The sequence below is a fragment of the Egretta garzetta genome, unplaced genomic scaffold (genome assembly GCF_000687185.1).
Source record: "Egretta garzetta isolate BGI_Z169 unplaced genomic scaffold, ASM68718v1 scaffold618, whole genome shotgun sequence".
NCBI lineage: Eukaryota > Metazoa > Chordata > Aves > Pelecaniformes > Ardeidae > Egretta > Egretta garzetta.
Genome location: NW_009260623.1, coordinates 191544 through 215811, shown reverse-complemented (window position 1 = coordinate 215811; position 24268 = coordinate 191544). Strand labels below are relative to the sequence as shown.

General features: G+C 47.7%; 1 protein-coding gene across 1 annotated transcript in view; it reads right to left on the bottom strand.

Annotated features, from left to right (window-relative positions):
• CCR7 (C-C motif chemokine receptor 7) overlaps window positions 1–8477 on the bottom strand; it is a 12332-nt gene extending 3855 nt beyond the window's left edge. The window contains exons 1-3 of the mRNA XM_009645494.2: window positions 8398–8477; window positions 1896–1945; window positions 3–238 (exon numbers count right to left, since the gene is read on the bottom strand). Coding sequence (XP_009643789.1) covers window positions 3–238; window positions 1896–1945; window positions 8398–8407 — 296 coding nt within the window. The 5' untranslated portion in view covers window positions 8408–8477. The remainder of the gene's footprint in view (window positions 1–2; window positions 239–1895; window positions 1946–8397) is intronic.
• Between the last annotated feature and the right edge of the window lie 15791 nt (window positions 8478–24268).

Below are 24268 nucleotides of genomic sequence, written 5' to 3'. Positions count from 1 at the left end.
GAGCCAGGTTCAGCAAATAGATGTCCGTCATGGTCTTGAGCCTCTTGAAGTAGATGTAGGTGAGCATCACCAGCCCGTTCCCCAGCAGCCCCGTGAAGCAGATGAGGGAGTACATGGCTGGGAGGAAGGCAGCACGGAAGTTACGGACCTCCTCCTTCTCGCACAGGATCTCGAACATGGTGTAGTCGATGGTGGTGTTGGAGTCATAGTCATCGGTGACATTGTTCCCGGTGCACAACTAGAACAGGGAAGAAAAGAAGAATGTATTGGGACAGGTACCGTGCCCCTCCGTGGCCGTGTCAGGAAGGGAGCCTGGTGCTGGCCTGGAAGCAGGCAGGAGCACCCAGCCACGGAGAAGTCCCAGGGAGTTCCCCAGCGTTGGCTCACGCCAGTATCATTAACAGAGTTGGCAAGGTCTCATGGCTGAAAACGTTTTCCATGAGTATGTGGGGTTTGGGGTTTTTCTGGGGGCTCAGAGTGGGAATTCCACAAGAAATGTTTAGTGCTGAGCCAAAGTAACATCTGCAAGTTCTCAGACATGTGGCTGCCTTCCAGAATGTTTCAGGACCTGCATACAGCTATATGTACATAGTCAGCTGTCGGATAAAATGGGGAAAATAATACACCCTTCAGCGTTCTCCTTCTCTCGGGAGGGATAACGTTTCCTCTCGACTGACTCCACTCGTTAGGCATTTTCTAACTTCAGTATTCCCTCCCTTCTCCCATCTCCCAGACATTCTCGTGTCCCCTTCTCACTTGTGAAGAGCCGGAGAGGGGGCTGAGGCAGTGCTGCGGGCAAAGGGCTCTGTGGAAAGACAAAGCCGGAGCCTGCCTGGGCTTTTTGCTCTGCTAAATTGCTAGAGGTGTCAATGAGACTGGGAGGAAGCACAGCGAGTGAAGCAGGAAACTGTTACCATGCTGGCGCGGACACGTTGCCAGTGTCTCATTCAGGCCTCTGCCCCTGATTTAAGTTCTGATTATTCTTGTTTCATCTTCCTACACTGCCATAACCTACAGGGCAGAGTGAGCTTGCGGTATCTGTGCCCTGCTTTTTTGCGACTTATTAGTCTCCAGTACCTTTTCTCCATTGCACAGAGATGAAAGGTTTCCCCTGGATACCTCAGCCTGTTATCACCGAGTATCTCGGTGTGCTCTCCATCGCAGGCAGCCTTGGCTTTCACCACATCCTGCCTGCGACCTGGACTCATGCCATCAGAAGGGATGGAAAAGAAACAGGCTGCGAAACTTTCTCTTGCCCTGCTGAGCCTCTCGGAGAGCCTGAGCTGGGGGCCATGGTGCGGTGGAGGCCGCTCCTGTGGTTGTGGGAGCGCGAGTGCCGGGGCCTGCGGTTCAGGAGCACGGCACGGCACAGCTTGGTGATTTGGGTTCTCCTTCCTGCTTCAGATGTGCTCTGAGCAGGAACAGGCAGAGGAAGATGCTGAACTCTTCCTCTTTGGCCATGTCAGCTCTTCAATGCTGGCCTCAGTTAAAGCCCAGTGCTCTGACCAGGTATTTGCTAAGAGCAGTGACCCAGATCTTCCCAAGCCCTTGGCATTAAGATACTCCTGTCTGTCCCAGAAATGCTCATTTTGGTGCTAGAAGGGGACTTGGTTCTAACAGTCCAGGCCATCTTAGAAATCACCGTGTATGTCATTGTTTCTGTTCTCTCTTTGTTTTCGTTCCTTTTGTTTGTTTTCCTTCTGGCTTCTAGCACTGCTCTGCTGTCTCACCGCCCACCTCCGTAAGGGCCGGATCCTCAGTGCGAGCGGCCGTGTCCCCCACATCTCTGCGGGGCTGTGGGTGGCTGCTTTTTGCCTGTCAAAGTTTTCGAGATCTCTCGCCAGCCACAACACAGATGCAGCTGGATTTCAACAACATTGTTGTTAACATCTTACCTGAAAAATCAGAGGAAGGCTGAAAGCAAGGGTGACCTTCAGCTGCTTGCCTACAGAAGAAGGAGACACTGTGTTAGCGTTAGCAGTTGAGTGGGGGTTTCTGCGCTCTGCTCACTTTGAAAAAGCAGTGGTAGCGTGCTTGCCTATGGCAGTCTCAACCCTGCCAAGCTTCCCGCAGCTGAGTAATCTAAAACCCCATGAAGATGCTAACAGGATAACCCAGGGTCACCTAATGAGTTACTTTCAGAGCACAGATTAAGTCTGGGGAGCCTGGCCCCTCCAGTTTCATCTCTAAAGGCTGATAGCTAAAGACAGTTAACGCTTGCATAGCATAACAATTTTTACTTCATAAATCTTCTTTCCCCCCCCCAGACAGGCAGGAGCCCGTCTCCTGTGCCTTGTTCTGAGCTGTCAGGGTGTAGCACATTCAACCCATGTAACAATATACAGCTGGGAGTGCAATAAATTTGGCCCAGCTGTTCCCTGACAGTGCGGTGACTGGACTGCAGAACAGGAAGGCTCTGCTCCCTGCAGGATATACATAACTGAAGCTGGCTGAAATTTATTGCTTGCCTCTAAATGTCAGGGTTGGTTTCTGCTGCCTTTGGATAGGGAGATGGAAGATGCTGACAGCTGGGAGGAAAAATTAAATTCACCTCCAGATGTGATAATGGTGAGAGCAGTCGCAGACAAACAGCTCTTCCTGCTGTGGTTAGCAGAGGCACAGAGGCCAGTGAAAGCTTTCTCTTCTCTCTATTTAAAGCACGTACCACCGTCTACCTCAGGCAGTTGTGACTGAAAGTTGCTCAAGCCAGAAGGTGATCTGGCAACTGTCAGAAAGCCCTTGCCTCTGCTCTGGCATGAGCAGATGCGTCCTTCCTTGAGGGGCAGTTGGCATCGGCTGTTTCGGCCATCGTGCTGCTCATCCTGGGATGTCTCTCTAGGTTCTGGCTAGCTCCCTGCGCTGAAGCCCCTCACCTCCCCGCTGATTATCTGGTCCAGGAGCACTGAGCAAGGCCAGGGGAGAGGCAGGAGATGCCTTTGGCTTCAGCTGCCTGTTTCTTTTAGGGAGTATGGCTTTCTCCCTGTGGATAAGCCTGTTTGTTCATAAATTTGGCTGATTCCTTTGCCCCTCTTGTGCTTAGCAGTCTGTTGTACACAGCTCTGTTCTGTTTCTTTGCAGAATCTTTTACGCCCTTCCCTGCTCTGTCAGTCTCCAGTTCAGGTATCGCACTGGACCAGGATGATAAACTTCTACTACTTCAGGTAACTGCAACCCTTGTGCCAGTATCCCCACTTCATCACGTGCAATAGCATCATTAATAACAGAAATAGTTATTTTGGTATCTGTGCTAGGAGATGCTCATTTATGTGTGAGTGGTGAAGGGTAGGCGAGCGAGCCTCAGCCACATGTGAAAAAACTCTCCTAGTTCTGATCCCCAGAGCCCATAGGTGAGCTTCCCACTACGTCTCGTAGAAGTTTGTGCCTTGCCTTCCTCCCTTTGCTCCATTTTTTGTACTCAGGCAGCTGGGTGCTTGTTTATGTCCATACCCCCCTCACCTTCTCTGAATCCTCCTGGGGGAATCTGAGAAGTGTAGTTGCGTATCGGTAGTGCGGTTTACAGTCAGGAGTGGAGCATGCCAAGGTTGGGCTTGAGGAGTAAGGGGCTAAATGCTTCTGTCTGTATTTTCTGTGCGTCCAGAGGCTTTCACTCTGATCAATCCCAGACTGCAGGAAGAGATCTGTTGAGCATCTGGTGTAGCCATCTCTCCCTTCAAGCTGCTCATCTGACTTTTGCATATTACACACAGGAAATACACTGAAAGCCCAAACCACTTAAACCTGCTGGGTGAATTTAAGCAAGCCTAGACTGTAATTGTCCTCCCTGCGGGGGACACAGACACAGGGTCCCTGACCTCTGCAAAAAACCACTAGCCATTTGGAGTCTTTAGTCTTCTGTTCCACCTTCTTAATAGCCTGGTTTCCAGGGGACTCCTGGAGTTGGGGCTTATGTCTGCCTGTGCCCATTGGTGGGTAAGAATTACCTTGGCTGGCCCATCTCGACCACACTGGGCAGGCGCTGAGGCCTCAAAGGCTATTAAATTCCTAGAAGCTGTATAAACAGGAGGCAGAGAAGAGCCACTCTCAGCCCACAGAGGAAAGGCACGAACCTCAACCCCACTCCATCAGTGCATTGCTCTTGGCAGTGCTGGGTTTGCATTTTTTGGTTGCCTCATGCAAAGAACGCTGTGCCGCCTAGTGCCAGGCTGATGCACCAGCATGGCCAGCTCACTTGCCCCCTCAGTGTGGTACTGTCTTCCTCCGCTTTTTTTGCCCAGCTCTTACTTAATCTGAGAAGTCATGAGTGCACAGTGGCGGTGAGTTGCTGTTCTTTTCTTTACACACTGTGACGTGTCTAAGGAAATAGGACTGATAAAGTGACTCACTAACGATCCTGAAACAGTTCAGCTAAGTATGATTCCTTTGAAGATCTAACCACTTCTTAATTTTTTTTATCCTCTCGGTTGCTGTTTCAAGTGTCTTATATGTCAAATGCTTTTTCAATACAAAAAAAGCTTGTCCTCTTTCTTTCCATTTTTCTGTCCCCCCACCTCAGCTTACGCATTTGCAAAGGCATAACCAGAGCAGCCGAGCAGCCTCGTGGTCCTGACGCTCGAGTTTGTTCAGCCAGTCCTTGCGTCACCAGTTTCAGGTGGACTGCATGAAACTTGCTTCTCCCTGCAGTGCTCTTAAGGGTCCAGGGCAGCAGAGGGGAGGGAGCAGAAGCAAATGGGTTGCAGAGAGGAAATGAGACACGCTCCGGGAGTTTAATAGGCAATTTTAGGTAGCTCTTAAAACTTTTTCTTTCTTCCCCGCCCCCCCGCTCCCCAGCAGTTCTCTGCTGTGGGTATTTTCCTAAAGTTTTGTTCCTCAAAATATCAAAAAAAAAAAAACCCCTCTCAAAAGTCCCTTGAACGGTTCAACTAGAAACCTCATTTTATAAAAAGACAACCCCTTACAGCAAATGAGTCAGGCATGGTATAAAGCCGCATGTCAGCCCCCAGTCCCTCAGCTGGTGATGCACTGGTTTGCTGCAGTTCTCAAAAGCATACTCCTGTCCTGCAAGACCTGGGAAAAGGTGGAAAGGAGAATTGCTCCATGCGAGTGAAAGAGGGAAGGGGTCTGCTCTCTGCTGCTGATGGCAGGGCAGGGCGAGAGGGGACAGCAGCCCATCATTTTTTAAAATCTTCCTCCACAGAGTAAGCACAAGGGGTGCGATTCATCCCACTCAACTCTAGCCCTTGACATCTGCTTAGTTGTTTAGGCTCCCTTGATAGCAAAGGGAAAGAAATAGGTACATTTAAGGCATGGTCCAACTGCCACGGGGTAGGCATCTGGGGTGCAGTTCATGCCATGCTATGGCAGAAGGGTTGGTGGGTGAGTTTGGGCAGATGGATCCCATCTCGTTTATCTGAATCTCCATCAGCATCAGCAACCAATCTTAAGCAAAATAAAACAAGCTGTAGTAGCATTGAATTCCCCCAGGAAGCCATAGTAGCCCTGAATCCCCTTCAGGTATGCCCGGAAAAGCTTCTGATGGCAAGAAATATTTAGTAGCAGAAAGTCTACCCAGAGGAGGAGAGAGGAGCAGGAACACAACCACATAGGATGGTTAAAACTGGACAAAATCCTGCAGAGTGAAGCGCTAGGTCAGCTCCTACCCGAGCAGGTCAGGCTCTAACCAGAGCCAAGCATGGAGGAGTAGCTTCTCACCTCTTCTGGTGCTGAGGAATGCATGAAGTGAAAAGCAAGAGTCAGGAATGCTTTAGGGAGTACTGGCAAAGCCAAGCAAACCTGCTCCGGCTAAAGCCTCGTGGCGAAAGAATATTTTTCTGTTGGCCAGAACTGCAAAGCAAAAGTTTCAGTCTCGAGCACCTTAGCACATGTGTAGGCAGTGAGTAACGTACTGTTTATAACTTTAAACATGTATCGGTTTCTGGTCCCTCTTCACCATCAGTCTAATAGGCTTTTGGGGAAAGAACCGGATATTTCTGAGAAAAATTAATCATACTTAAATGGTACAATGACTATTGGCAGTTAACAGCTCAGTGCCTGTTCTTTTCCACTCCTCTTTCCCCTCTACTTCTCACGACTGGCAGAAGAAAGATGCCATCATTTCAGGAGTGAACAGACCCAGTGAAACTGTCATACTTTTATGTGCTCCTAAATCTGTAAGAAGAAAGTTAATAATTATCTGTCTCCACCCCTTTTAGGAAATCATGAATCAAAAGACAAGATAAGCAAAGATAAGCAAGCTAAAAAAAAAAAGAAAAAAAAAAATCATTCTTGAGTCAACCATGTTTCCTACATAATTGTTTTAAAAAAAAGAAGCAATAATGCTGTGCCTCTTCCAGTGCTGAGAAATATTTCTTTCAGAATATTCCTCTGAAATACAATAGGACAAAAAAACCAAAGCAGGAAATGGTCAAACTCTTCTTGTCAGCTTCTCACCAATTCATTCTTTTTTCCTGTCATGATTAACCTTTACCAATTAGCTAAAGTCAGAGTAACAGCTGTCCCCCCAAATACTGAACCCCTTAAATCAAGAGCCACCTACAGCACACTCGTGTAATGTTGTGGAGACCAAAAGTTTAAATCAGATAAGAGCAATGTGTGGTGAACAGCTCCAGCTGGGTTATGATGTGTTGGTTTGGATGCAGGGATGCCAAAATTCAGGCGTTTCCTAAGCCATTGATTGCTGGAAGCTGCGAGGATGCACCCATGAGAAGACTCAGTCTGCCCCTTCCCTGCTTCTGCCAGGTGGGTCCTGTGGGACCTGGTGCCTCCAGCCTGCACCGCACAGGAGCCTTCTGCATTTCCCCAGCGTCACTTCGGAGGCTGGGATACCCCCCTTCTTCCTAACTCAGCACAGGGTTCAGCACCAGCTGCTCTCTACATGGCTTCACATTCAGGCTCATGGAACAGCCCTCTGCTTGATCCAGAAATCACTGCAGACCTTCCAAGAGGAGAAATCCCTGCCTGGAAAATGAGGACTACTTTGAGGGCTGAAACATCAGACAAAGGTACAAGAAGTGGTGGTTATTTTCCCAGCTGTGCCAGACTAGCTCTCCATCTGATTTTGCGTGAGTCATTTCAGGTTTTTGCATCTTAATTTCTTCAGAAAATGAGAGGGCAATACTCCCCCTTCTTGTGCTACCGTCTAAGGCACCTGTGGGGAATTCGGTGCTCAAATCTCAGTGTTTTCACAGACTGCCTCTCGTTCTGCCTGCAGCACTTCACACAAGACACCTATACCTCCCAGCCCAGGGAAGCCTCTCACATCCCAATTAATTTAGAGCTTTGATTTGGAAACATCACAGAGAAAAAGCAGTGACACCTCCCATTTCATCCTGTTACAAAGCTTAATTCATTACACCTGGAACAAGGCTTTACTGGGATGAACTGGGTCCCATCCCTCTCACCATCCTTATTACAGCTCTGACCATGCTCTCTGGTGTAGAGCGGGGCTGGTTGTATTGTAAACCCAGTTTGATTAATCTGCTTATAAACTAATTTACCCACCTGTGCTATTACATTTGTCCCTCTCACATTGGGATTAGTGTTTGCAAATATTTGAGCAATAAAAAAAATAATAAGTAAAAAAGGAATACATCATACAGCCTTAAAGAAAGAAGAGCCTGCATCTTATCTGCCACATCTCCAACCCATAGTGCCATTCCCCTCCTACGGCCATCCACCTACTCCAGCTCCTGGGAGTTGGTGCTTGCAGAGCACTGGCTGTGAAAGATCAGCAACGAATGGCAAAAGAAAGTTTGAAACTTTCAGCAAGAAACAGAAACAAACTGTCTTGTGCCTCCTGGGCTGATGGGATGTCATGTGCCAAAGAGAAGATGCTTCTCTCGCTTGCTCTTCTCTGTGTGCTTGACGATGGGGCAATCCATGGGAATGCAGACCCGTAACAAGTGCACTGACTCAGGGCTGTTCCAGCTCTGACAAAATGCAAACCCAGAGTTTTTGCAGCAAAGTTTTGTTGCTCCAGTGAAAATATTCATTAATAGAAAAAACTTGCATTAGATTGGAGACACTCGGATGGACTTGGATATGCTCACTCCTAGTTCCTTGATTTATTCACTGAATTAAAATACTGCCAAGGAGATGGCATTGCCTCTCTCATTTTTTTTATTAAGAACGTGGAAGAAAAGGAGCTCTTCTCACATAATTTGCTTTGGGACAGAATAGCCCCTTGAAATCGCCTCCAAGCCTATTTTTTCTGTGCATTAGTTTCTGAAATAATGGCTTTGAGTTTTTTGAGCTTATAAAAAGAGAACTTAGCCTTTTCTTTAAGTAGTAAATAGGAGGAAGATGAAAGCCTTTTTTAAAATACTCCGTTAAAAGTGCTTCATCCTGGTGTTACAGGTCATTAATTTGGGCATTAATAAAGCTGAAGAAAAAGCCAGAGGCTGCGGAACAGGTACTCACCACCATCCATGGTCTTGTTTCACACAGAGATGAAGTCACAAGGTTAGCAAGAACATCGTATGCCTCGACGCGCCGCAGCTCCTCCCAGAGACCCTCTTTGGGAAACTCTGCCTTTTATACTTCCTGCACCTCTGCAAGAAGCTCATGACACACCCTGGCGTTGCTGACATTTAGTAGACCCTCCTCCTCCTCCTCTCACCAATACAGGAAAGTTGTGCCGTGTGCCATGCTGCCTTCAGACACTTAGGGTGTTCAGGTGCTTCCTCAGCGCGTGCAGCCGAGGGTTGCGTACACGCTTTTTACTGAGACTCAGTAAAATGAAATGGGTTCTGCTTTTGCACTGAAACATGAGAAATTGGCTGTGGGGAAGGGACAAGAGAAGCTGGTCTTGCTTCATCTGCCAGAGCATCCACCAGAACCCAGTGCTGTAGGAAACAGGGAGGATTCCCATCTCCTTCACCAGACCTTTTCTACAGAAGGTTTCAACTACCACGTGAAAAACCTCAGTGTGCAGGACTGCCAGCAGCTGGCATCCCCGTGCCCTTGTCCCACATGCTCGCGGCATCCTCTCTCAATTATCAGCAGCTCAAGTGAATAAGTGGACTTCCCCCCTGTTTTCTTTCTGCTTTTGGGTGTTTTTGTGTTACCATCTTCTGAGTATCAGCACACACCATCTTCCTCAAAAGGTTTGTGCACTTTTGCGGTCCCACGCCTTCCCCACTGTCACATTACTGCAGAAGTTTCAGACCTCCGGACGTAGCCCTGGGAGGACGTGCAACACGGTCAGCATTGGTCCCTGCCTTGACAGGGAGTCACTTCATCTGATCCTGTTCCTAAAAGGATCAGCTTCAATACAGATCGGTGGGTTTTGTTTTGGGGCTGTCCAGGGTGGACCCCTGCTCCTGGAACGAACTCCTCTAACATCACCAGCTCTTCATGAACTCGCTTTCCTTCCAAGGGGACTCAAAAGTATTCTCTTTGTCCTCTGCGTTTTCCTACAATATGTCAATACTGTTACTGCAGCCAGGACAAATGGAAAAATAAAGCATCACAGGATGGATCCCAGACAGAGCTCACAACCCCTAACAGCTTCAAAAGCATGTGGCAATTTGGGACTTATCCTGGAGTTAGGCGTGCAGGTAACCTGCTTGCTACTGGAGGAGGGTGAAACAGCTCAGGATGGACCCGAAGAAGCCAGTTCACTGAGCAGGAAACTTCCAAAAAAACCAGCCAGAAAGACCTGCCCTGTGGGAGAGAAGAGAACACAACTCCGGCAACGTTTATGTGGCTGGGAGACACCTAAAAAGCCACTATTCTGCTTCAGCAAATTGAAATAAAGGAAAACCTATCCTACCTACATTGCACTGAGGCTTTTTTAGAATATATTTACTCTGCATCAGACAAATAACTGTCTGATTAAATAGCTATTATAAAAGGCATCTGTGCTGGGCAGCCGCTGTGTGGCTTGCATGAATCACAGGGTAATCTGATCAGCATCTTATCTGATTATCCAATTATCTGACCCTTGTATGGGATACATATTACAAGGAACAGATAAGTTGCCTTAAATGAGTTGATCAGTTACGTCAACACCAGCACCTCAGCCTTGCTGTGTGTGTCATCTTCAGAGGCGGAATCCAGCTCCTTGCAAGCGCCTTCAGCCAGCATCCAAGCAGGAGTAGTTGGGTGAACGATGCCTTTCCCAAATGTTAAAATGCTGCGACCGGTGAATGTTCAGTGGCCCATTGCTCTTGGGAAAAGTGAACGCTTTTCACCCCTGGGGAAAGCTGATTTGTTTCCCCCAGTGTAGTTCAGCAGTGGAAGATCTGGAGATTTTGTGCCGATAAAGAAAGCAACATTACAGTGGGATGTCTCAATTTAAATTATTTTGAAGATAATGTAATGACTAACCACAGCTGAAACAGGACTTCAGTAGAATTTGAGTGCATGTAAGAGTCTGATCCTAAAACTGCTCATCTCTTGCTGCCTTGCCTTTAACACCAGCTCCTTCAGCCTGAAGCCAAACATTTCACTCCCTAAGCCCTTCCAAGCCCAAATTAAATACCCTTGAAGTCAAGGATCCTGTGGATGGTCTCAGATCCTGCGGATCCTATCCATCCACAGTTTCATATCCTCCTTAGACCTTGTGCCAGCCCAGCCGTCACTTAAAAACCTTCTCAGCATTCCCCTCCCAGCAGACCAGTGCCACTGTGGTTCCGATCCCACTCTGGGGTACTTAACGTGCAGGGTGCTGGGGCTTGCAGATGATCAGCATTTTTGTGGCCTCCCAGCAGGTAACCAGCACTTTCTTTCACACTCTCTAAGCACACAGCGCTGGCTTTTCAGCACACTCGCTTTTGCCTTATCTCAGTGGGCAGGTGCAGTTCACAGGCTGCAGCTCTATTTATTGCTCTATTTTCCTTTTGTTCATCAATTATCCAAGCAGGTACGGCTGCCTTTGAGAGCTTTATCTCTTAACCACTTCCGCCAAGGAGGACTAGAGATGAAAGACTTCCCTCAGGTACAGGCTGAATACTCAGAAATGGTGGGTGTAAAGCCTTTAAACAGTCACAGTGCTGTCTGTGGGAGTGGTGGGTAGGTAGAGATAAGCACAATCGCCCAGATTTGCTCTGCTACCGGAGAGAGGGGAAGAAGCTGTCAGGCAGCATCTCAGTGAATCCATCCCCAGATTCACGGTGGCTGAAGCCAAAGACGACAAGCGAAAGGAGGCAAGTAGATGGTTTGCAGTTTGTTTTCTGCACATACTCCCAAGCCTGGAGTTGCGGTACATGCCAAGTTCCGTGCCATCAGAGCCAAATCGAGCAAGTTGTTTTCCTTAAAAGAGAATGGGAGTATTTTAAAGTAAACAATTTACTGTGTCTTTATGACACTGAGTCTTCTTGTACAGTCATGTTTTGTACATAGGGAGTTCTCCAAACATTTATTAAAGCTTTGCTTAATTTGATTGTGTATATTTGCAGTCTATTTCATGCTTTAGTGATTCTTTTTGACATATTCCCTTTAACGTGCACCCCATGAGCCATCTTTTACAAAAATGCAATCCTGCATGAACAAACGTACCGCACTTAACACTGCCAGGCCTGATCTACGCTCAGGAGAGCCACACGGTGCTGTTTGCTCACTAGAGCGCATGTGTATAAATCAATTAGTTATATAAAAAAATAATCAAGTTACTAGGTATTTTCAGTTTCATGTTAGAAGCTAGGTTACTCTGCTCACCTCCACTGCAGGAAGGGTGGAAATGAACAGTTAAAATTTGTTGCCCAGGTCGCAGTGCTAGAGCTAGGTGGCAGTTGTTCATCAATACAACTTCTCAAAAGAAAACACGGTTCCTAATAAATTCCACAGGAAGTTGGCTCAGAAAGAAAGATTTCAGTTCAGGTCTGTTCCACTTGAGCTGATACATTGAATTTGCTGAGCTGAATTGAAATGTGTAATCTTGAATTGATCTGACAAGTTGCAACTCATTCAGCAATGGAATATCGCATGGGAACTCGGTTCCTGTATTTCACATCTACGTCCCCTGTGTAAAATTTGGCTTCTTGCAGTCTCTCCTTCAACTAAGTCAGAGACATCCCAAGGTGGAAGGGATCCCAGTGCCTCACAGGAGATGGTGCCCTGCCAGCGCGCGCAGGCTGTATGCTCTTCGAAAGCAGAACTCATAAGGCTCCACTGCACTTTAGCAAGGTATAATTCATTCTGAGAAAAGCACAGCGCAAGAATTTGAATTCAGAGCCTTCCTGTATTTTCCACTAATTTGGCTTTAAGTGAATTGAGGTGAAAACAGACTGAATTACGAATATTTCAGCAGGTGAAGAGTCTGTGCGGCTGCAGCCAGCTCTGCCCGTGGTTGCAACAAGAACCCCCCCGCACCGCTTCAGGGATCGGCTCACACAATGCTGAGCAAGCGGCATGAGCAGTTTCAGGTAGGCAAACTGACGTTACTGCAGTCCAGCTTCAGCCCGAGCACTGAAGAAGGTTTTTTGCATACAAGTAGAAGCATCGCAGTTCAAACCCAGGTATCATACGTCCCTTGCCATCTGCTGACCCGTCCTTCTCTTCCCTGCACCCTGCCACAGAACAAGACAGCACAGTGCTGACCTAAAGCACCAGGGAGGGTTTCTCCCCTTCGCTGTAGGAAGCCAGACTCACCCAGACAGAAGCACTGGTGAGTTAAGGGTGAACCTTACCCAGCTTCCCACTTCTCACTAACGTCCCTTCTCTTACATCAAGGATGGACTCTGACGTCTCCTCTGCTGTTTTGCTGTGCCCAGCAATGCCAAACCAAGGCACTTGGGATTTCCCACCTCCAGTTTTGCCTCCTGCCCAAACACCACTTGTGGCTCTTGAGCTCCTGAGCTGGCATTGGGGAGGCATGCAGGGAAAGTTTGGGTCTTGAAGTCAGTAGGTTTATTCTAGGGCAGGGGGGAACTTTGACACAAAGTCAAGCAAACAAAAAAAACAGAAGTGAAATTGCAAGTAAATTCCTGACATTAAGAGTGGTACCAAACTGGGATTCCTCACCGAGAGGAGTTCTTAGAGCGGTTGTAGGGGATGCCCTGAAGAAAAAAAAAAAAAAAAAAAAAAAAAAAAAAAAAGTCTCATGATTGTGATCTCACCATGAGGTTATTAAAAGATCCTTATCCTCCCAGCAGAGGAAGCAATCTGCACAGCAGGCAGGCTCCTATCAGGGATGCGCAGTTGCCCATGTTGCCTGTTGGTCAGCCATAGGAGGGAAGGGCGCATGCTTGGTGTCACTGGGAATTCACCTTCTTCATGCCTGCGTCGGGTCATGGGTGATGGCCTCTCACTGCTGTTAAAGGACAAAAAAAAAAAAAAGCAGTTTTACCAGATTGGCATCTGCTTTGCACTAAAGCAGCTTCCTCAACCTGCAGTCCAGGAATTGAGCTGTGGCAAGGGAAACGTACCCAGAAACACAAGTGTCAGTGACAAGGTCAGGTTGGCAGAAACACAGAAGCTCTGCTTGCCTCCGCTGAGGTTTGGGTTGGAAAAGACCTTCAAGAGGTGCAGAGGACAAGCCAGGTCACCAGCCACTGGCTGCGTGTGCTGCTGTCACTCCGTCCCCTTGGGGCAAGACCTGTTCCCTTTTGGTTGCCCACACTACCAGGCCCATTTGTATACAGGGAGGCCTGTGATGATGTCCTGGTTTCAGCTGGCAGAGTTAATTTTCTTCCTAGTAGCTGGCATAGCGCTGTGTTTTGGATTTAGTATGAGAAGGTTGCTAAGTCGTGCTTACACCAGTCAAGGACTTTTCAGCTTCCCATGCTCTGCCGGGGGCACAAGAAGTTGGGAAGGGGCCCAGCCAAGACAGCCAACCCCAACTGGCCCCAGGGCTATTCCAGACCATAGGGTGTCATGCCCAGTATAGAAACTGGGGGAAGAGGAAGGAAGGGGGGGAGGATGTTCAGAGAAATGGCGTTTGTCTTCCCAAGTCACTGTTGTACATGATGGAGCCCCACTTCCCTGGCAGTGGCTGAGCACCTGCCTGCCAGTGGGAAGGAGGGAATGAATTCCTTGTTTTGCTTTGCTTGCACCCGCGGCTTTTGCTTTTACCTGTTGTGTCTTTATTGCAACCCACGGGTTTTCTCACTTTCGCTCTTCTGATTCTCTCCCCCATCCCACCAGGGGTATGTGTGAGTGAGTGGCTGCGTGGGGCTTGGTTGCCAGCCCTGGTTAAACCATGACAGATGAACAAGCAGATCCTTTCTGGCCTGAACTAACCCCAGAATGACAGGTGGGGAAAGGACAGAAGATAAGAACAAGGAAGAAAAAACCTCCTGCAACCTTATAGGAACCACGCTGGAGAGGGTGGGTGACGACTGCTTGTGTCTAGAGAAGGTTTTGTACTTCCCTTCCACGCAAGTGGGGGAACTGCTGGGAAGTTCCCACAGGATATCAAACACTAGTGAGCAATGCATTGTTTAGGGAGATAAAGAAACAGCATCAGGTCTCCTGGAAGAATTGAGTATTAAGGTGTCTGCTGACCATACAGCAGGCATCCTTTCTGTGAGCCTGTGTCCTGTGCAGAAGGTGTAAGATATAACACCAACCCTCCACTGTCTTTGAAAGAGAACTGGTTGTAGGAGGAGAGAATAATCCCATCAGTGGTTTCCCCAAGAAGAGCTCATCCAGTCCTTGCTGTCACAGGTCTGACGTGCTTCATCCCTGGGCTTAAAAAATAATAAAAAAAATCATACTGTGATTTTTCGCTTGGTTTCTGTTACTGTCACGCAGGTTTGGCTTTTGCCTTCCACTCTGGAATCAGTGCCAGGATTAAAATGGCTTTTTACTAGAATAGAGTGGAAAAAAGCAAATTGAAACTAGCTGTTTACAGAAATTATAGGCTTTTATAACTCACAAGTGAAGCTCTATGTGATAATTTACAACAAAATAAGACACCAGCCCAGTAACTGCAAAACCACTTCAAAAAAACCCCTTGAAGCCTGTGAAAAAAGCACGTCAAAGTGAGAGAAGGGAACTGAGAACAAAAACACTGAGGCAGACACCTAAACCGGAGCAGGATCCAGGCTTTCAAGCCTGTAGCCTGGTAGCTCATCTCCCCCTGGTTATCAGTGCGAATCCCACCCGGGAGAGATTTGCAAGCATCGCTGTCAGTCATGCTCTGCATACATAGGGGAGGCTTCAAATCTGGGAATTAAAGCGTTTTATTAAGCATTCAAAACCTTGATCAAGCGTTGCAGGCTCCTTCAAGGCACAAATGGTTGTGGCTGCAATCAGTCTGAGATGAACCTGGGCTCGCTGGGTCCCTGCCCAGGAGAGTGGAGCACAATTACAGCTCCTTCGCCTGTCTAACGTGATTAAACACCACACATCTGCAGAACAGCGATTGCCATTTATAGCCAATGTGCCTAGAGAGCTGAAAGCCGATTTCTAACCTCTGCTGACGTTGTACCAGCATTTATTACAGCGCTCACGTCTGCATTTCTCTGTCCACGCAGGCAGCAGGAATCCCTGAGAACAGACAGCAAAGCCAGAATTCAGCTTTCCCTGCTCTCCATCTCTAACCACGAGAAGAACCCTTCTGGACAGCAGTGGGCTTATTGACCACCACATTTCCCTGCCTCCTTTCCCACCAGGAAGCAATTTAGCAGAATTAGTGCCATGCACATTGCACCAATGTTGAATTCAAGATGCGGATCATTCCACCCAGCTCAGTGGAGAAACTACCGCGAGGCAATGCTAACTGGCTGAAGATGGTTTCTGCTCAAGGTGAGATCCAAAACAACAAAAAAAACACGTTCTAGCTCAAAGCAAGTTCCCACGTGAGCACAAAATCAGTAACAGACTGGAGAGAGCAGTTTGCAGTCTTGCACTTCAAAGTGCAATAGGTTACTGAAGCCTAATGACTGCAGTAAGCGTCACCCGCTCCCCTCAAGGTGCTGCAGGTCACTCACATGCAGCAGCCATCTCATGTTAAAACCCCAGAAGGGCCCGGCTCCGTAGGTTTTCAATGCAATGTGGTTAAGAGACAGCAAACCTGGATTGTTTGCACTATCACACCCACACGTCTCATCTCCCCAGCACCACTCGAGCCAAAACACCAGCGCATCCGTTTTACTGCTGTAAAATCCTGCTCTTCGTCAAGCAGAGGAGACAGTTTATGGTATAAAACATTGATAATAAATGAAAGTTATTTAGCACTCACACTCAAAAGTCCCAGTAACCGTTGCTAACAAACTTCACATTCTGAATTATTTTTTTTCCCCCCTTAAGTGTACAAGGATATGCTGATAAATTAACATGCACAGGCTAAAGTGGATTAGTTAAACTGCATTAAACCCCCATAAAGACAGTCTAATTCAGAATTAATGTGATCTTGATTCACATTGAAAGTTAAATTAGTGTAGCTATAAATCACCCTTATTGACTAATTAAATCAGCTGAGCAGGGTCACATCAAGTTATCCAAGAGCAAGGTGGAAATTACGTCAGTTTGCCTGGGAAAAGAAGTCACATCCGCAGCAACTGTTTGTTTTCCTTTCCAAGCAACAGAAAACAGGTGCAGGGCTGCAAGATTCCAAATGGAGCTTTTCCTGGGATCAGCCCATCCGAACCTTTTGCTGGTACAGAAATGGTTTTACACTCTATCCTTTGGTCACTAGGGCCAGGGTTTAGTGGTGGGATGGCAGGGTTAGGGGAACGGTTGGGCTTGGTGATCTTAAAGGGCTTTTCCAACCTGAACGATTCTATGATTTCTCCAAGAGCAATTTAAAAATAAAATCTAGGGCTAATATTTGAATTTCTGCCATTTGTGCAGGGACATTGCCTCAGATTGGTTCCATCTTCTGGTACAAGGCATGGAGAGACTCAAACCACCCCCCCCAGTGCTTAGATGAAGGCAGCGCTGGAAATCTGAGCCTGTACCTCCTAAAGCTCCATCTATGCTCCAGTAAAGCTCTTCTCTCCACTTTCTCACAAGTTCTCATCTGTAAACCACCTCTCTCAGTGCCTCTGTGCAGAGGAGTCTTCCAAGGGATCCATTTGTTACAGGTGAAGCATTTTTCATTACAGCTCCTCGTTAGAAGGTTGGAAAAAGGAAGAAGATTGATTCCAAATTCTTTTTAATGCCTTTAATTTCTATTTGCCATGATCTGTGTGAATCTGGAAACCCATAGCTGCCACTCACAGTCATAACCAGAAGCACGTGAGCCGGTTTGCACGCGCTACGTGATGGGTTGGTAGAACCAGCAGCCTTACAGGTTTGGGGGTAGTTAAATTCACAGCCTGGATAATTTTGCAGTTTGAAGCCTTGATCGCAGTCACACAAACACATGTGCTGCAACAAATAGTGTCGCTGCTGGATGTTATACAAAACCAAGTAAGGACTACCTTCCCCCTCTACTCTGCCCTGGTGAGACCCCACCTGGAGTAGTGTGTCCAGTTCTGGGCTCCCGAGTTCAAGAAAGATGAGGAACTCCTAGAAAGAGTCCAGAGGAGGGCAACTAGGATGATAAAGGGACTGGAGCACCTCCCCTATGAGGAAAGGCTGAGAGAGTTGGGCTTGTTCAGCCTGAAGAAGAGAAGACTGAGAGGGGACCTCATCAATACACACAAATATCTTAAGGGCGGAAGTCACAAGGATGGAAGCAGTCTGTTTGCAGCGGTGTCCAGCGACAGGACTAGGGGCAATGGGTGCAAACTGAGACATAAGAGGTTTCAGTTGAATATGAGGAAAAACTTCTTTACTTTGAGGGTGACGGAGCACTGGAACAGGCTGCCCAGGGGGGCTGTGGAGTCTCCTTCTCTGGAGATATTCAAAGCCCGCCTGGATGAAGTCCTGTGTAGATTGCTCTAGGAGAGCCTGCTTTAGCAGGGGGGTTGGAGTGGGTGATCTCCCGAGGTCCCTTCCAACCCTTGCGATTCCGTGATTCTGTGACTACCAGCACTTTGCAGCCTCTATTTTTCCTGTGGTCCATCCCAGGCAGCCGGTGGCAGGGAGCTTGAGAGACGCCTGGTGGCAGCGCTTGTTCCAGCTCCTGCACCTCAACCCCCACACAACCTGCACCGATTCTCAACCCGAATCAGCAACAAGGAACATTTTTTCTCAATATTGCAGCAGTCAGGATGGCTGGGAGCGCTTGTCAGTTAAAAGGATGGAAGGAGAGGTAAGCAAAGGAGCAGAGCAGAGGCAGCACAGTTTTAACGGCACTGTGTCAGCACAGGGTTTTTAAATCGATGGCCAATCTGAAGGTATTTTCTTTAAGTAGCTTTTGATACATTGGAAAACCCACCAAAATAGCCTTTTTTTTTTTTTTTTAAAATAAAAAGCAAAGCCTACCTAGCTGGGGGTTTAGGCCAAAACCTGGGAGGAGGAAGAGGAGAAATGAACCATCGCTGACTCCTTTTGAGACAGGGTAGGCACAGAAGCTGGTCTGCAAGTGGAGCACTTACAGCTGGTGGGAAATGAGAAAACCCATCACGGGACAGATACGAGCGCTCATCATGTGCCTGCTTTGAACCGAGCAGAGAGAGGGACTGCACCCCGCTCCCCAGGAAAACCCACTGCTCATCAGCGCATCCCCTGCCTCTCAGAAGCTCCCTCGCTCCCAGCTTTACCACCACACACACACACGTGTGTGCCTCCAGGTTAGCCTCCCCTCGCAGGGCTCTGGACCATAACCCCCCTGAGGTTAAGGGATAAACGGGGCCTTTCCACCTCTGCCCTACGCTGCCGCCCATCAGCGCGATACCCAGCCTCCAACAGCAGCTCCTATTGCCTCACGCACAGCGAGCAGCCCTGGCTGCCTGTCTGCGCCAGGGTTTGGTTTTGCTTTGATATTTTATCCCTCTAAAGCTCTATTAATCTGTTTTATTTCCTTCTATCATAGGGATAATCCTTTATGTAAGCACAGCTTTTGCAGTCGAAGCCCTCATTTTGCCTGAGGCAGATCAGCTTTGCAGGACTATCCCATGTGATGCACAGGTGATTTTTTTTTTTTAAACCCTTATTTAGTTTCTCCAGAAGCTTTTTTTTTTTTTTTAAAGTTTAACTGCTGCACAAACATGAGACTTTTGTCTTCCACAGGAAGCCAGCCTCAATCACAGATGTAGGTTAGTGCTTTCAAAGGGTATTTAGGTGCATGAAGTTCTTCGGAGGGTAAAACCTGGGGATTTCACCAGGAGCGAAGCACTTTGCCTGTTGAATTGCTTCTGAACAATCTCGCAAGGTACCTGGCTCATGGTTTAACATCTAAATGCCTTTCAATATTTACCCTTCGGGGCCTGCTCCATGCTGGGTACCTGTTACTCTATTTCAGTTTTGTAGGTCAGAAGGTTTTGGGTAGTGGTAAAATCTGGTAATTACATTAACACAAAAAAAAAAATCTGAAAAACTTTAAGAGCAAGTTTTCTAACCCAGGCTTCTTCATAACTTTTACGTGACATATTTTTGTGGTGAGATAAAAGCATATTTTCAAGGACTGCCAAATACAGAAGAGAACCTTTGCCTACTTGATTTTACCGACAGAGCAAACCAAACAGCAGAGCCGTGGCGATGTCAGAGGTCACAAAGCATGAATCAGACTCTCAAAAAAAAGCCTGTTTTCTCTTGAAGAGAAAAACAAACCAAAGAAAACAACTCCCTCGCCATGATGCAATGTTTTGGATTTGCCTCTTCACTTCCTTGTCAGTCCCCCGTGGGTGTGGAAGATGTGTGAGCTCTCAGATGCCCAGTGGGAGGGGGCTCAGCCCCCCAGAGGGGACCCCAGCCCCCCTCTCCAGCAGTACAGGTTCCCACACCAGCCCAGCTCACCAGCCTGAGGACCCAAGGGACACTCACCACAGCTGGAGGAAGAGGGAGCCCCAGGAGCTTGCACCCACTTGCCAAACACTGCACACAAGAAGCAAAGAGCTAACACCAGCAGCAGAGGCACAACAAGCTGGTGGGCTTTATCTGCTCCATCTTCCTCGTGGGAGGGTTTCAGGTCCTGCTGAGGGCCTCCAGATGGGCATGCTGGCTCATCAGGAGCTCAATTAGCTCAATTATCAGAGGCGGTGGGTAGAGAGTGAGCTGGAGGTGGCGAGCAGGCACCAGGCTCTGGGTCCCAGCTGCAGCCTGAGGAGCAGTGGGGCTGAGAAAGCGCTGTCGCAGGAGCACGGCGAGGGAGCTGGGTTTCTCGCGAGGCCGGTCCCTCTCCTGCAATTGGTCCCTGATGCTCCTGTGCCTTGCGGGCACCTCCACCAGGCACCACAGGGGTTGGTCACTGGTGCAAACGCTACCCACCGGGCATTTGTTCAGGAGGTTTTCATGTGCTTGGAGAAGTTTCTTTACCCTTGAAGATGACACCTCCTCATTGAGGTACACACCCTTAGCTGCAAAACACCTTTGCCAATAATTACTGTTATTTACATACACTTTAGGAATATGTAGCAGATGAAAAGCACAAATGGCCTTCAAAACCCAGGCTGCTGCTCAGATAAAAGTGCTTGCACAACCAGCATTGGCAGCACCTGAGCTGTGGAGCCTTCTGCTCCTGCACCAGCTGATCCCACCTGAGCCCCTGTGTGGTCAGGCCCCCAGTCCAGCAGCAGCCGGTGTAATTTCAGAAATCAAAGCTTTATGTTGGCAGCAACAATCATTCAAGAAAATTATTTTTTCAGAGAGCGAAGTGCAGTAAATAAATCTTCAGATGCGTAGCTTAAGGTGTAAGGCAATCTCTGTCTGTAATCAAAATGATTTGTTAAGGGGAGCTCAGCTGAGAGGAACAACGCTCCCATTAGTTTCTGCATGATCGGGAGTGCTAACAGATCCCAGGCTGGAATTAAGAGAGGAGGACAAGCAGGAATGAGTGATCTCATTTGTTCTTTTAAATCTGAATTACTGTTCTGAAAATGCAGCGTGGTAAATAGAACTTCAGCGTTAAATGCCAGGGCAACAGCCTTGACTTTTTATGGCTTCTGTAGTTAGAGGAATGTGATTTTAACAAAGAAATCCTTGCAATTTCAACACAAAATGCTGCTGGTTTCTCGGCTGAGGTCAGTCCCACCATGGCCTCTGCAAACCCTTTGTGGATCTTTGAGCAGCCAAACAGGCTGACATTAAAGGAAAATAAATCCAATCGGTCTGGACTGGGGTTGTTGCATGAATGCGCAGAGGCCGGACTGTGGTGTAGATCAAGGAGCACAGAGGGGTTTTAGGCGTCAGAATCTGCTCCAGCAGAAGGAAACAAGACCACCCGTTTGCCGGGCACCCACGGCGCTGGTTCTGCGATCCAAATGAACCACCGGTGTAGCCTGGGGAGAGGTGTTGGGCCCAGTGGTGACTCGGGTCTTTCTGTGAAGGACAGGCTGTGCAATCTTTTCTAAGCTTTGCCTTCGCTTCTGAAAATCTGAAAGTTTTACATTACTGGAAAGAACGGCTTTATTCCCTGAAACCAGTTCCGTGTCGGATGTCTGCTTAATGGGTTTCTTTTTTTTACCCAGAGCGAGAGAATCACCTAGCAGAAGGTACACGCATGGCTGTTCTCACACGTTGTGTATCAACCTTCCTCTGTTATTTTTGGTGGTGTGTGTTTCCTCAGGCTGAGCGAGTGGAACAAATAACCCTCCTCTCTTAATTACGAGCTTCTTGGCACAGTTCGTTATGACATGTAAAACCCAAACGGGTCACCAGGCAACTCCCCCCTTCTTGTAAGTGCCTCAGGATGCACTTTTCTGAAAGCAATCCTTTTAATTGCTGGAAACAGAAACGCCTAAGATGCAATTTAACTGGCACAACTGCAAATGCTTAAGCGTAGTGGCAAGACCGATGTGCCCGCTCCCAAGAAACTGAAATTCTGAATTTAATTTTAACTTTTAGGCAGGTTTCACTGCTTCAAATTTTTAAAACCAAAGTTAAGGAGCAGCCTCGGTTTCTGTTCCCTCCTAAGAGTTCTTTTTGTGTCCTCAGTAACGCCTTTTTTTCCAACACTTCAGTATCAGAACTCCTACTTCTCCTTAAAAGAGGAGGAAAACGCAAGCCTCCCCGCCTCCGTGGCTCACGGCGTGGCAGCGCTCGTAACGGCAAGGCCGCCGTCGGCCATTTCTCTTTCTTCCTCGTTTCCATTGTGTTTTGGAACGATCTTTTCAGCAGCAGCCACTGACAGGTAAGAGCGCCTGCGTGTTTGCAGGTTTGCGTAAGCCCTGACCCTGTCTGTAGGAGCGGATTTGATCGCTCCCATCTGCCGTCTCTGTCAGCACCTGAACAGGCACGTTGGGATTTGCCCGCTGGGGAGAAGGCGGCGCAGTGCAGAGCCTGGCACCCATTTGTTTGCGGGGGTTAAATAAGTCTTCACATCTACAGTAAGGATTTAAATTAGTTCTCTGGAATTCCACTAAATTACACGATATCGTAGAAGAACCAGCAAATTCTAAGAGCTACAGCGGGCATTTGAACAAGGAATTTCCACTCAGCACCAACTGCTAACAGGTTCACTTGTCCTGGAGTACAGAATGAAATTGTAAACTACGAGGCAGAGGCTCTGAAGAAGCTGTTCAGTGCATATATGAGATGGCAGTGATTTATGTGCTGTTTATACAAGACGGTGCCTGATTTGATAACTGCTTCCGAGCAGAAATAAAGGCCCAAATCAGCTCACGGAATTTTGTGAACTCGGGGAGAACGCACAGCAGTTCATCCGCAGGAAAAGATTGGCTTCAGATACTGAGTATTTGGACCACAATTGCATCTTCCTCCTTGTATCTTGGAAATACAGAATCACAGAATCATTTGGTTGGAAAAATCATTCAGGTTGGAAAAGCCCTTTAAGCTCCCCCAGCCCAACCGTTCCCCTACCCCTGCCATCCCCCCTCCAAACCCTGGCCCTCAGCACCACCTCTGCCCGGCTGTTAAATCCCCCCCGGGGTGGGGGAGCGATGAGGGCTCCCCTCAGCCCCCTCTGCTCCAGGCTGAACCCCCCCAGCTCCCCCAGCCGCTCCCCAGCAGCCTGGGGCCCCAGACCCCTCCCCAGCTCCGCTGCCCTTCTCTGGACACGCTCCAGCACCATAGAAAGGAGCCGTGTGATGCTTTCTCTGATTTCCACCTCTCAGCCCTTTAGGTAGGAAATTGTCCTTGGTTTGAAGTAACATGAAAATTATTTCTGGTAATTTGGAGGGAGGTGGTTAAAAGTTTACAGGCAAAGAGATTACAACTGCACTATTTCCTCTACAAATTCTCCTGCCCGTTGGCTTTTGAAGTCAACCGCCATCATCGGAGACCCTTCTGGACACAGCCAGTGTTTAAACAAGAGCCTACACCAACTCGGGAATTTTTTCTCTGGTTTTCCAAGTGCTTTTGCAGCAAAACTTCTTGGATGTAGTGTATTTCAGTAATCAATTCCATGTTTTTATTCTCCTCTGGGCTCAAGATGGAGAACAGCTGATGAAAGCCCTGAATTAAACACAGGCATTACCTTCAAAGACAAGAACCAGACCACTGTAAGTTTAAAAAAACCAAACGTTGGATTTTATTATTTTTAGACCATTTAAAAAAAAGACCGAAAGGATTTAAAAAACCATTACCATCCCACATAGCCATGGCTCTGTAAAAACATCCCGCTTGCTGAAGCACACACATCATGTGTTCTCTTTAGCTGTGAAGTCATGGAATGGCTTGTATCTGTTGTTGCCATTAAGTGGGGGTTTTTTCATGGTAAGCAAAACTACTATTTTTTTTTTTTTTTTTTTTTTTTTTTTTTTTTTACCATTTGTGCCATATTAGCAACTGCCTGCTCAGAAAACGGGTGTCCAAATGCTCTCCTGCTTTGTATTTTGCTGTATCTCTGGCTGAGGTCATACCAGGGCATCTTAGTAGCAAATAAAGGAATTAATTGGTAAAGAAAAGCAAAGACTGTTGTTAAAGAGTCCTGCATCGCAGAAGAAGCCCTAAGGTGTGTCATTTATTTCAAGACTGCTCATTCCCTTGGGAATGGATCTCCTGAAATGCCACACCCAGAACACGAGCAAGGTTCCCTCGCTGTAGAACAGCTACTCTAGAAAAGACAACACAGATTACACCAAAAAACCACCCCACAAACCCCTAAGCCCAAGTCTCAGCCTTATTTAGGAGCGTTACTCGTGAATACCGAAAGCTTTCTTCAAAAGCAACAAACTGGGCAGCTGCAGCAGGTGTCGGCGCTGGCAAGAGCTGAAATGGCGGTGGTGACGCACGCCAGGCTGCGGTGGGGCCTTGGTTTTGTTAGACCAAGGAAGCGCGCTAGGTTATACCCACTGCTTTGCTCAATGCTGGTTTTATTTAGCCTTCGCCAGTATCGCATCTTTGCTTAATACCAACGCCAGCTTCAGGATGCCGCCGCCACAGAGAACCGCGCTGG